The 12327-nt window shown below is 49.5% G+C and overlaps 7 protein-coding genes across 7 annotated transcripts in view; 2 read left to right on the top strand and 5 right to left on the bottom strand.

Annotated features, from left to right (window-relative positions):
* Positions 1-125: 125 nt before the first annotated feature.
* Positions 126-1885, bottom strand: MAA_09659 (Cytochrome P450 CYP629C1; the record flags this gene model as incomplete). Its single annotated transcript, XM_007827657.2, has 5 exons — positions 126-308; positions 363-468; positions 539-818; positions 867-1476; positions 1583-1885. The coding sequence occupies 5 exons, from the start codon at positions 1883-1885 to the stop codon at positions 126-128; spliced, it is 1482 nt and encodes a 493-aa protein (XP_007825848.2).
* Positions 1886-2987: 1102 nt separating this feature from the next.
* MAA_09658 (proteinrelated to integral membrane protein PTH11) lies at positions 2988-4434 on the bottom strand (the record flags this gene model as incomplete). The annotated part of the gene is made up of 5 exons (XM_007827656.1): positions 2988-3312; positions 3557-3945; positions 4003-4107; positions 4160-4179; positions 4236-4434. The coding sequence occupies 5 exons, from the start codon at positions 4432-4434 to the stop codon at positions 2988-2990; spliced, it is 1038 nt and encodes a 345-aa protein (XP_007825847.1).
* A 675-nt stretch (positions 4435-5109) lies between these two features.
* MAA_09657 (FAD-binding, type 2) lies at positions 5110-6966 on the bottom strand (the record flags this gene model as incomplete). The annotated part of the gene is made up of 5 exons (XM_007827655.2): positions 5110-5605; positions 5672-6002; positions 6080-6170; positions 6411-6708; positions 6803-6966. 5 exons carry the CDS (start codon positions 6964-6966, stop codon positions 5110-5112), a joined length of 1380 nt encoding a protein of 459 aa, XP_007825846.2.
* A 957-nt stretch (positions 6967-7923) lies between these two features.
* Positions 7924-9026, top strand: MAA_09656 (short-chain dehydrogenase; the record flags this gene model as incomplete). The annotated part of the gene is made up of 2 exons (XM_007827654.1): positions 7924-8522; positions 8663-9026. 2 exons carry the CDS (start codon positions 7924-7926, stop codon positions 9024-9026), a joined length of 963 nt encoding a protein of 320 aa, XP_007825845.1.
* A 256-nt stretch (positions 9027-9282) lies between these two features.
* Positions 9283-10048, bottom strand: MAA_09655 (Cupin, RmlC-type; the record flags this gene model as incomplete). The annotated part of the gene is made up of 2 exons (XM_007827653.2): positions 9283-9504; positions 9557-10048. The coding sequence occupies 2 exons, from the start codon at positions 10046-10048 to the stop codon at positions 9283-9285; spliced, it is 714 nt and encodes a 237-aa protein (XP_007825844.2).
* Positions 10049-10594: 546 nt separating this feature from the next.
* Positions 10595-11133, top strand: MAA_09654 (prenyltransferase, UbiA family protein; the record flags this gene model as incomplete). Its single annotated transcript, XM_007827652.2, has 2 exons — positions 10595-11060; positions 11117-11133. The coding sequence occupies 2 exons, from the start codon at positions 10595-10597 to the stop codon at positions 11131-11133; spliced, it is 483 nt and encodes a 160-aa protein (XP_007825843.2).
* Positions 11134-11618: 485 nt separating this feature from the next.
* MAA_09653 (uncharacterized protein) overlaps positions 11619-12327 on the bottom strand; it is a gene marked incomplete at both ends in the record, with an annotated part of 2743 nt that continues 2034 nt past the window's right edge. The window contains one exon of the mRNA XM_007827651.1: positions 11619-12294. Within this exon, the coding sequence (XP_007825842.1) occupies positions 11619-12294 (676 nt within the window). The remainder of the gene's footprint in view (positions 12295-12327) is intronic.

Genomic DNA, 12327 nt, shown 5'->3' with positions numbered 1-12327 from the left:
CGCTGCAATCCTACTTCTCCGCCCAGCGATCTCGGTACTTAAGCCGATTTAGGAGGGATCTAGCTCACCGGACAATACTATTCCCAGAAATTTCGGCGGGGGCGACTTGTCCTGTACGCTTCTATTTACTTCCTCTCAATATAAACCGGCCATGAATGAGGGACTGTCGTAAAATACGCCTTCCATTTCCATTCACTCAGCGGGTCAACGGCTCTGATAGTGTAGTCTCGTACAATTGTCGCGGCTATCTTGAAGATTTGTATCTCAGCCAAGTGCTCGCCCGGGCATCTATTGTATCCCATCCCAAACTGTGTAATCGTTAACCAATATAAAGTGAAAGGAGACAAGAGATGAGGCCATACCACAAGCCAGTGTCTGTATTTCTTTTGAAAACCGTTTGGCAGCCACCGCTCTGGTCTAAACTCGTTTGCATCTGGGCCCCAACAATCATCGCTCTTCTGTAGAACCCTGGAAATAAGGGTTAAACACTTGCTTGTGAAATCGAGTCTAGTGAGCAAAAACTAAAGAGCTTACTTACTGTGGATTAATGGACAAGACTGTTCCTTCCGGGAAGTACATGGATCCAATGTTGATTCCGCCTTTTGGAGCGACCCTGGAGAGTTGGAATGGAGTAGGTCCGAACATGCGTAGACTTTCATAAACACACGCTTCCAAGTACGGGAGCTTCCGAGAATCACGGTATGAGACGATACGATCCCGTAAACGGCCTAGGCTAATTGCTGTCTTTGTTTCGTTTTTCGCACGTTGCCAAACATTTGGATGTTTCATCATGAAGTAAACAAAGGATTGCAGAGCACCTGAATAGAATCAGTCAGTGTTAATTGACTTCGGGGCGATCAACAGACATGATAGAGTATCCGAAGCTGCAGCTATGCTAGTAGTTGTCTGCGCTTCAACGTCGCGATAACTAAGCAAATCTGGTCGTTCATGATGAGCCTTGAGCCAGTGTGCGACAATGTCGAATCTTGCGTCTGGGTCTTTCTTTCGCTGCCGCAGGGCTTCCATGGACGTCTTGAATAAATGACCCATTGGGAGAAGCCCTGACCAAGTGATGATAGGGTTCGCAACAAATAGTCGATGAATCCATACATGATAACCAGCAATTGCCATGTAGCAGTTCAATGATCGACTGTTTGCGATGGAACCACCAATGTCTTGACCTGCCTTGGTGAAACCAAAAGAACGCGAAAAGATAGCATCACCGGCATTGTCAAAGGTAACATACGAGAAAAACTTGTCTAGATGCGTGGGCTCATGAGTTTTTGCATATTTATCCATCCAGTCAAAGAGGTGAGTCATGTTGACATCAAAGTGTGCTTCTGAACGAAGCAGATATGAGAGAGTAAATCCCGGGGCAAACATCCTCGACCTTTCCATCTTTTCCTTGGGGTCGAGGGTAGATTGCGGGGTGGCATAAGTGTAATCCGGTATGGTAAAAACTCGATACCAGTCTCCCTTGGATAAAGTCAATGTTAGTATATATGACCAGGGTGGCGATGGACAATGCTGGGCTGTGATGTATTGAATGACCAGACAGAATTACAGGCATAATCTGACGTACCTTGCGCAAAGGCTTCTGGAGCAGCAGGTCTGGTCCATCAGGATGACTGATGCTCACCTCGTTGGGCGCGATCCTGACAAAGTGGCCATGTTTTTCATGAAGTTCCATCACGCGAGTATTGTGGTCGCCATTGTAAATGTAATAGATATGCCACAGCCGAGTGATGGATGCCCAGAACGGCCCTGGGACGTCTGATATCGCGGAGAAGTAGCGCCGAAGTACAGCAGTTGCGACGAGGACGAGCGCTGTTAGCACAAGGATGGAGCTACACCATCGCCCAGCGCCGAGAAGGACCCAGTCCATTGTGCCTGTCAAGACTAGCACTTGAGAGCTTACAATGCCCACTATGAGCATCAATGGCGAAAGGTTGGAGACAACGGTCGTTGATCAAACTTGTCTATGGATGTGAAGGGGTACCAATGCCATCCCAAACGGTTACGCTCGAATTAACACTGCTGAAACTCGCTGAATCATGAATAGCCAGTCTCCTGCTTAGACCGGGGCTGTGATAACAGGACTAGGGGTATTAACTCAATTCAAATATGATAACAGTCTTTGGCGTCGGCGTCCTGGCTTTTCAAGTACCTAGAGACCAAAGAGCTTGTATTTATACAAGACGTCGGTGAGAGCCTCATACCCTAGGTCTCGTGATCAGGCAGACCGCCTACAGCCAGGTATATTGAATCGAGAGAAGGAGTGGGCACGGACATATTCAAGCAGCAAAACATTGATGGCTGCCGCCCATACTGAAGGCTATACTTGCCCCAGATGATACGACTGGTCTGAATTACGGAGGATTACTGCATGCAGATAGAGAGAAAAGGAGGGGGCGGGGAGTTCTGGTGGGTGCAGAGCCTCAAGAACATTGAGGGATGCCGAGCTGCATAGTGTTGCATCAAGTATGACTAAGTCAATGAAAAAGTTGGTTCGCCTTCACGCCACTTCTGCAAGAATTGGGGGCAGCACACTTGACTTGTCCCTTCTGGGTTGTTATTCTGTTTCACGGGGGCATATGCTTATTAACATTGCATTTAGATGCATCTCGATGATTGTAGTGAGATGCCGTGTAATCAAGGGTGAACAGTGGCTTGAATCCATAACGTGGACTATACTGAACTTGTTTGGCTAATTTCAGATGGTCCTACGTACAAGTCTCCGAGGGCCTGATCTAATAGTTGCTAGTTTAATATCGGCACTGACGCATATACGATTATGCAATGCAAGCATCTTACACAAGCTATACGCGCACACCGTGAGCCAAAACATGCATTCTAGCTATACATGACGTGATGTATTACATCTTGTCTCACGTATTCACGTCTGTCACTGGCTTATGACAAACTCTTCCCTTGGAGTAATAGTCTTGTGCGGGCCAGAGGCAAAAATATTAACCGAAGCGTATGCCTTAAACAGCAAGGAAAGAATTCCAGCTAGACTTTACCCCCTCGCCTTCTCCAAGCTCAAGGCTTTCTGGACTCAAACGAATCTCATCGCGAGTAAAGTCCATTGTCACGACAACTGGATTTGCTGACTTGGTAAAGGGCGGTCTTCTGGAGAGCTGGGAGCTTTTGGAAGAATAGACAGCCTGAGATCGCTGAGATCTCAACGTAAGTAGTGATGTCACCGATCGAATCGTGGATATTGGCCCTTGTATCAAGGCCGACTTTTCGTAGAATCGGGGAAACATGGGCATACACCCAACGACTGTGGTTCCAACAAGCTCTGCGAAGCTATGAGAGGTTTTATTATTAGACCAATTGTTCAATGTTCAATTTTAGGTCCAGACGTCCTCTTTACTTACGTCCAGAGGCCAACCCTCGCAATTGCCATTGTCTGATTAGCATCTCTCAGAAGAGGTATCCGGTAGGCTACCCCGAACGCGGCAATGGTGCATGTACTGGACCGACATCAGCCAACAAAAGACCGAGGGCGGACATTCACAACAGAGTTTGAAGTCCGTTTTGTTCAACTTACAAAATCCCAACAGCAAACACGGACATGGCGCCAATCTTTCGCTTAAGGGGCATCTGCAGGTGCCAAATTGCCCAGACTGGGACAACCAAGATGCCAAGATCAAGGAGGAGATTAATTAGTCCGGCCGACAAGACGCCCGCGCTATTGTCGATGCATTTCCCAGCAACCTCAGGATTCCATATCTTGTCTCGAGGTATGCATTGGAATGTAAATGTAAAAAAGCAGGCAATGTAGTACATGATTGTAGCTGCAATAAGGCCATTCAGCGCCCACCGGACTGCGCCCCCAGATGACCGTCGGGGACTAAAGATCCTCTTGAGCTGGATGCAGACGAAGTACTTGGCGGCTCCCATGGAAGGGGGATAGATCATCTGGAAAACGTTGCACAGCTACAAGTAACGGGTTAGTCCTATGAATGATTGTACGTGGCCAGACAAGTCACGTACGTATAACATGTGTGACATGTCAACCGCTCGAATGTTCCACATATCCCGCGTCAGTCCTATAGACGATAGATGAATATAGATGGCTCCCCATGCGAGAAATCCAGCCTGTTGAACAGTTTAGCATGCCCTTGGAATATTCTCATAATGGATATCTTACTAGCGCTACAATGGCCACGTCTGTTCCACACATGTTAGCAAAGACGTGCCAGGTCGCAATGAGGGCGAGAACATACAATCTTCGTGCCTCATTTCTTTGATGATGATAGCTTTGGTGTATGTCCGTATAGCCACTGCGAGTGTCATTATAGTCATACAGGTGGTTCCGACACTCAAGGTCCATGCATGCAAAGATGGTGGATCTATAAAGTTGGACTCAATTCCAGCCGGCGGCTTAAGAGCCGGGGTATCGTACGGAATTGGCTCTGTGGCCATGATGGCGTCGAGTTTAAACGCGGAAGAGAAGCTGTGGCTGCGCACACAATCCTGAAGTGTCGATTATCAGTTTCTGGGACCGCAGCAAAACCATGTGACTGGCCTGTGCAAGAGCACCAGTCGACAAGATTCAAGTTGAAGAAAGAGCCATGCAGAAGAAAGCACCCAGAATTCATCTTTTCTTTAGAATAAGCGCGCCGTTGGGGCGATTTGGTAGCTGGGGAAGGGATCTGGTTCCCTGTAGCCAGCCTCGTCTACAAATGCAATGCCTCATTTCCAGCCGTAGTCTCTTCATTTTCAAAAGTCCCGCGTGTACGGCCCTCACCTTGGGATTCAGTTGCTTGGTCGTGTGGCTTACATGTTTCACGTAAGCCGAGTAAGCTTGACGACGGCACACTGTCTCAAGACATGAGGCATCTATGCATACATGGACCACTAATAATCCACAAAACCGAGGATCACAGCGGAATCAAATACGACCGTAAGCTTGGTAGGGTGAATGGAACCAACATGCATCTTCAAAGGACGACTCAGAATTTTGTGGCACCCACGTATTCTCATGCATACAACTTTATCTTGGACCGTTGGTCACAGCAGCGCTTTTTTGCAAGGCAAGTCCCATCCTCATTGACAAGTGTGCATATGTACGGAGTAATACTCAACTAGTACTGCTACCTATTTACAAAGTGGAGGTATTTTGTATCCTCCAGGTACTAGTTGCTGAAAAACTTGACTCTCATCGTACTTGGCCTGCACCTCTCGCAGTCTTGCGACGTTGTCGCGTCCATACGAGCCGAGCACATTCTGGTCCCAGCCTGCGTCGTTCATAAAGAGATAAGGAAGGTGCGTTTGCTCCGTTTTCGATTGCTCGACTATCGATCCAAGGATGTCATGGGTAGCGCTGCGCAGTAGTTCATCGTCCTCGGCGAACTCGCAGCCCGAATTGATGACGAACCACGTCTGGTTGACCAGATTCAGGCCCAACGCGTTTCCGCCGCGATCGCGGCCTGCCTGAACAAGTCCTGTAGATATAGGTTGCATCCCAAACGCTACGGTTCCGTTCTTCATAGACTTGACGCGTTTCAAGGCACCCGAATTCCCCATCAAGCTAGTCAGGGAGTTGTAAAGCTGCTGGCCGGGCTCAAAAACTGCTGTGCGGAAGTATGCTCTCCTGCTCATACACGGTTTGCTCAGTATTAATCCAGCCTACAATGCAACCATCCGTGGATCTACTCACGGCGGAAAACTTGGTGGACCTTGTCCAGCGATAAACTCGCTAAAGTTTGACATTCTCATCGAGTCTGACGTGGCGTTAATGTGATAGAAGGGCGCAAATGCGCTCGGGAACTCCTGTGGTTTGAGGTAGACCAGACTCAGCATGATGCCCGTGGTTTCCTTACTAAAAAAGCCTTGCAGCATGAGGTTCGCATAGGGATCCTTTTCCGGGGTGAACTGATACTTGAGCATGGCATCATAGAGCGCGGGAAGCTGCTCCAGCTTGTAAGTTTTAATCCCGGCCCAAACCTTGCCAATGCTATATGTCGACACGGTGAAAGATGTTACAATACCTGGTTCACGTCCTTTTTAGTACGTGGGTGGGAAAGCCTTGGCCGGAACGGCGGAGGTGGGAATGGTATATACGTACCAAAGTTGTTTATCCCACCTTTGAGAGCCCAGTGCAGGTCTTTATGGTGCGTCTCGCTGGAATTGACAGTGGTTCCGTTGGCCAAAACAACCTTTTTTTGTTTTAACTTGGTTAGGATAGGGACTTGGCGAGAATTTGAGATGTGTGTATATATTAAGGACTTGCCTCAAAATTGACGACGTTATCGCACGCCAGACCGTAGAGATCGGAAAGATACGAAAGGCCACCTTGATTTCACGTCTCTCAAGGTAAGTTACAAGCCAAAAAGTCTGGGAGAGCTGTGGACGAATGTACCTCCCAGAGTCAATCCGCCAACGCCAACACCACCTACTCTACCACCAACCACGGTGACACCAAAAGGGTCCAATTGGGCATACACCTCTCCCCAGGTAAGGCCAGAGCCTATAACTGCGACCTGGGAAGCGGCATTGTAAGCAACTCTGTTGAAGCCGGAAAGGTCAATCAACACGCCACCGTCAATATTGGCAGCCTGAGGCGAGGGCGAATGACCCCCAGACCGAATTGCAAACTTGGTCTTGGATTTGACCAGTAGCGGTAGGGCACCTTGTAGCTGCCGCGTGCTAGTTGGCCGGAAGATGCAAGAAGGTGTTCTCCAAGCCGTGCGGGACCTGGACAAGAAGATGAACAAAAGCAAGCAGTCAACTGATTAGCTCTCAGGTATTTCGAAAGGTAGGTAGGGCAGGGGCAGAGGGGCTGCTTTACCAGTTCTTTGTCCTTAGCTTGGAATACTGCAGGTCACCCTGTAGAAAAGTCACGGCACTGTATGCATCACGGAGATGCAGACACGCAGATTGTTGTGCCTGTGGCGGTGTTGCTGGCGAGGCAGACAGAGCGGCAACGGGCGATCCGGCAACCCAAAGTCCCATGGCCAAAGCCGCACACGAAATATACGAGAGCATGTCTTGTACGGAGTAGCTTGCTTGGATGGAATGCGAGATATCACGGCAAGATCAGATCAAATCGTGGTCCATGTATACATCAATTCAGGCACCGGGGCTTTAAATCAGCGGCGGCATCAAGCTTTTGTATTGAACGGGTTTTAACGAGGCCATTTTTTGGTGTATTTTGGTTTAAACAATTATTGACTGATAAAAAAAGCATCAACCCTGGTACTCCGCATGCTGATTTGTTTCGAGCTATAGTTTAACATTCAGGGCGACGGCTAAGATGCCATGGCTCTGGCTCCGGACTTGGTGTACATTGGGGGACAAAAAGCAGCTTGAGCGCCCCGTCTTACCTCAGTCATGCGCGCGGATCGTCGGTTCGGTCAGTCAGTCTGACACAGTTGTAAAAACTGTGTGATTCACCAACATGGACATGCTTACTGCAGCAAGCAGGGATGAGGTATTTCGATACGTAGTACTGTTGGCACGTCTGTGCATATCCAAAGACACACGGAGTACCAGTGACATTTTGTCATTTATGACAATACAAGTACGGGAGTACCGGACTCCTTGGAGGGTGGATGTTGTTGGATCGATTGATTATGACGGCTCCAGCCTCCTGCGATTATTCTTGTCAAGGTGGTCTGGTGTGCTGGTCCATAGTACATCATTGATTCATGTTGTATTGTTCGTAATCTGAGACTACGGTTCCAGACCTGGACCACTTGACGCCTTAGCCTGCCTTGTTTGTTCCACCAAATGTCCTCAGCCTCTTCCTCTTGATCACGCAGCGAATATCCTAGCACGGAGACTTCGCATCGGGCGCGCCTTCTCCTTTTCACGTCTGGTTGCTTCCCAGGAGCACCATTCCGCCAGCCGTCCCCTCGCGCTTCTCTTCGGCCAAACACCAAACAGTCCTCTCCTCACTCTCCCGCGAAAATGGCTGGTCTAGTCATCTTCACTGGGGCGAACAGCTCCATGGGCATCCCCGCTGCCGACCACCTTCTCCAAAGCTACCCCGACTACACCATTGTCTTCACGGTGAGGGACGCGTCCGACGTTGATATCAACACCAAGAGGCTGCGCGACACCATCGCCAAGCACCCAAACGCCAAGGCCTCCATCCTGCCACTTGACCTGGCCAGCCTAGAAGCTACGCACGAATTCGCTGATGAAATCATTGCCGGCATCCAAAGCGGCAAGTATCCTCGCCTTGCTGCCATTGTCTGCAATGCCTACTACTGGAATCTCGTCGGAGACCCTGAGCTCACTGGTAATGGATATGACAAGACGTTCCAGGTTTCCCACATCTCCCATGCAGCCCTAGTTCTGAGACTACTGGGCAGCTTTGGCGATGCCGGCGGCCGCATCGTCCTCCTCTCTAGCGACTCGCACTGGCCTGGCAAGAATGCCATGGAAAAATATCCGCCATCTATGGATGACCTGGAACACTTGGTTCACCCGACTGTGGATGATGACAAGCAGGGTCGCGGGTACCAGAGATATGCCACGGCCAAGCTTGCCATCACCACCTGGATGTACGCGTTGAATCGACACCTTGAGGACGTACGTGCCCTGTTTTGTTTTGTTTGTTTTGTTTCCCAGACTGCTCCATCTAGATTGCCTGATCATCGCGACCTTTTGTTCTCACAAATAAGCAGGATGAAAATCTGAAAAGGATAACCGCCGTCGCCATCAATCCCGGCAACATGGTCGACTCCCGCGCCCTCCGTACCAACACACCGCCTAGCTTGCACAAGATGCAAAAGTTTGTTTACAAGCCTCTGCTTCCGGTTTTGAAGCTCATCATGGGCCCGACCCTACGCACGGCAGCACCAGCTGGCGTCGATGTCGTCGAGCTCACTTTGAACCCAAAATATAAAGCCAAGCGCGGCTATTATACTCTCCTTGAGGAAGATGAGAGCTCCCCGGATAGTCAGAACAGGGAGAAGCAGTCCAAGCTATGGGCCCAGACTCTGATTTGGGCCAAAATCACCGAGAATAATACAGCTTTACAAGATGGGGTTAGGGTTCAAAGGTGATACCTCATGCTATGTAGCTCGACATCAGCTCGTATCTCGCTCGTCTTGGTCAGCCCTTGACCGCCGCACATGGTAGCAACTAGATTTAGTCAATGAATATTAATACACAGAGTCATCTCAACAAGTCAGCGCTTCCAGCTTTCCTGTTTTCAATGCTTGGAAAAAAGGAGTAGGTCATTTTGCATTGGACAATTTTTCCACCACGTCATCCAAACAGCCCTCTCGTCGCTTCTTGCCTCTCTGCAACCGCATCCAGTCAATCTGTTTCAGTTTGCGAAAAGAAACGACAGAAGAATAGTGTGGTTCCCATCTTTCTAACTGCAAGGGGCCAGTTGCTTGTCCATTTGCGGTGGAAAGGTTGGTACCCAAGCAGCCCGCCAATCCATCTACCAACAATGATGCCAGTTACCTGTGCAAATCTGCGGCTAAATGGTATCCACGTAGGAAACGTTAGATACGAACCGCCAGCATCAAACATCTGTACGTCAGGTTAGGGCTGTGCTGCCGAAAGGGCGGCGTTTGTGACGTACATTCATGATCTGAATGACATCGAATTTTCCACCGTTCATGACGACCTCGTCCTGATAGCCATACCAGTTCTGAAAAAAAACATCGTCGAGCTGGAACGCTTGGCGCGATTTTTCCCCGGATAGTAAAAATCTTGTTGTTTTCGCGCCAACCGTGTCTCCCGCGCCAGAACCCAAGGCATTGTCCATGATGGGATAAAGGCGATGGTTCGCCCATGGATCGATTGAGAATTCTCCGTCTTTGGCCGTCAACCTGTACTCAGTCGTCTCCACCTCAACGCCTAGAGTGCCCTCGACTACTTGGATATACTCTTCTTGAAATGGATGGAAGTGCATTGGCGGCTTCCCTCGCGACGTGACCTTTGCAAGGTACGGGTGGTCCAAGAAGAAGGTGACATCGTAGTAAAACGCCCTGTTGGGCTCATCGACTCGGAGGACCTTAATAGCCCCACCGAATCTGGCCAAGTCGATTTGGTGAGTCGTATTCAAGCACATGAGGAACAAGTGTAAAGCAGTCCGGGGCAAACTCACGCATTCATGACCAAGTCTGCATCTGAGCTAGACATGGCGGCAAGCGTTTAGTCCCAGACATCTGTCAGAAGGGTTAGTTTGACGAGTTCATTTCCAAGTTGGCTTGGTTTGACTGCCAGCGCTTGAAAAACTTGGCCCCTGCTGCGAGCCCCTCAGCTTTCAATGTTGAGTGAGACCTTGACCAGGCTCTACAGGCAAGTACGGAGTACCATAAGCTATGTAGGCATACGTGGCGTCACCCCCTGTGCTTTGGTAGGAATGTACGTCGCCCGTCTAGGCTCATCTTGTCCGTGTTATATCAGCGTGCATGAATTTGGAACCAGGCTTCAAGATTTATAGCAACTAGACTACGGAGTGCTTTGCTTATATAATACACGTACACGTGCATGTACTTAAGCGTCCGCACTTGACTCGTCTTGTTGCATGGCAGATGTCTCCTCTTACACCTACTTGCGCACCTAACGCTGTGGGCGAGGCTGTTCCTTGAAGCATCCATCTCGGTCAGCTATCATGAATAGCAACCGTGCCAAGCACATCAACGACTGCGATGGAGATTTGGCTCGACAATATGGAGGTAGTCATACCGGCAAATGGGTTGGCAAACTGCCTCCGTCATGGATTCCCTTTATCCAGCTAGCTAGGCTCAGCCCCCCGGCTGGTGTCTTCTTGGTCCTCTTCCCTCATCTCTATGGCATCATGCATGCCTCAATCCTGCAGCAGGCCCTATCAGCTCAGACTATCCGCACGGGTATGCTTGTTAGTGTCGGAAGCCTGTTCTTGTCTAATGCCATCCACGGATGGAACGACCTCGTTGACGCGCCTATTGACAAGCTCGTCACTCGCACCAAGAATCGTCCCATTGTCAGAGGGGCCATCTCACCACGCGCCGCATTTACATTTACCGCCAGTCAGGCGCTGATTGGGTCAACTCTGCTCCTGTTCCTGCCTGGGCTCACGGCGGTGACAGCGATCCCGAGTATTTTTGCCAATGTTTATTACCCCTTCTCCAAGAGGCACACCTATTTCACGCAGTTTATATTGGGGCTTAGCCTCGCTTGGGGGGTCAATATCGGCACAATCGCCATGGGTGTGGTGCCTTGGGAGGAGAAGTTTTTGGCGCCTACTGCATGTCTTTTTGCTGCACTGGTCTTATGGACAGTTATTTACGATACTATATACGCCTTCCAAGACGTACAAGATGATATGAACATTGGCGTCAAGAGTACTGCAGTCTTGTTCAGACAAAGCGCCAAAATATTTCTATGGTCCTGTTTAAGCTTAATGGTCAGCTTCCTCTCTATTTACGGCCAAATACTTGGGTTAGGACTTGGGTATTACGGCTTAGCCGTAGGAGGCTGTGCGGCATTATTAGCGGTCATGATTACCAAGGTTAATTTGCAGGCTTCACCTAGCTGTTGGTGGTGGTTCAGGTATGGGTTCTGGCTTCCCGGAGGGTTTATAGCAGGGGGGCTAGTATCTCAGATAGACAGGTAATAATAAAGCAAATAGGGACAATATGCCATTCCAAGGCAGACTACTTATCGCTCTCATCAACTACGTTGATAGGAATGCTTAGTATCTCGCCCAATACCCTCTCGGTAATAAAATCTCCTGCAGGCTCAACCATGCCTTCCAAGGCTCTCGTCGCTTCTTCCAGCGGCTGCATAGTCTGCTTACCCCTATCAGCGCCGCTGGCTAGCAGGAAGATGTAGCCGACAACAAAAGGCAGTTCAGTTTCATTGGAAAGGTAATCCGGCCCGTAAATCTGCCTAAGCAGAGGATCGCAAGCCTCCTTCACGGCGCGCAGAAGACGCCAACACCAGCGATGCATTTGCACATAAGGGAATGAGAACTCCAGCGTCTCCGCTTGAAGAGCAAACGCAAGTTTCTTTATCATGCATTCGGCAGCCATGCGAGAGCCTCCAGTAGCCCCTTTACGTCGAATACCTTTGTTATATTGCTCTCTCAGCCTCTTCTTCTCTTCCACCTTCTTTGAGTCCTCAATCTGGCCGAGAAGCAGACCGCCTTCCTCGTCAAATTCTTCCTCGTACATGCTCAAATCAATAATCTGGTCCAGTTGTTCTGCCGTAATGGAAAAGGTGACCATTTCGCGGTATCGAGAGGCGAACATGTGGTGCACCGGCGCGTTGGGCTTTATTCCGCGCGGCCCTGCCTTGGACGCTACCCTTTTGCCTTTGCGTCGGTCTTTGCTAAAAGCCGCAGCCAGGGTGGCGATCAACTCA

This window comes from Metarhizium robertsii (genome assembly GCF_000187425.2).
Source record: "Metarhizium robertsii ARSEF 23 chromosome Unknown MAA_Scf_9, whole genome shotgun sequence".
In the NCBI taxonomy this organism is placed as follows: domain Eukaryota; kingdom Fungi; phylum Ascomycota; class Sordariomycetes; order Hypocreales; family Clavicipitaceae; genus Metarhizium; species Metarhizium robertsii.
The sequence above is the reverse complement of the archived record's forward strand: the minus strand, read 5'-3'. Positions and strand labels throughout refer to the sequence as shown.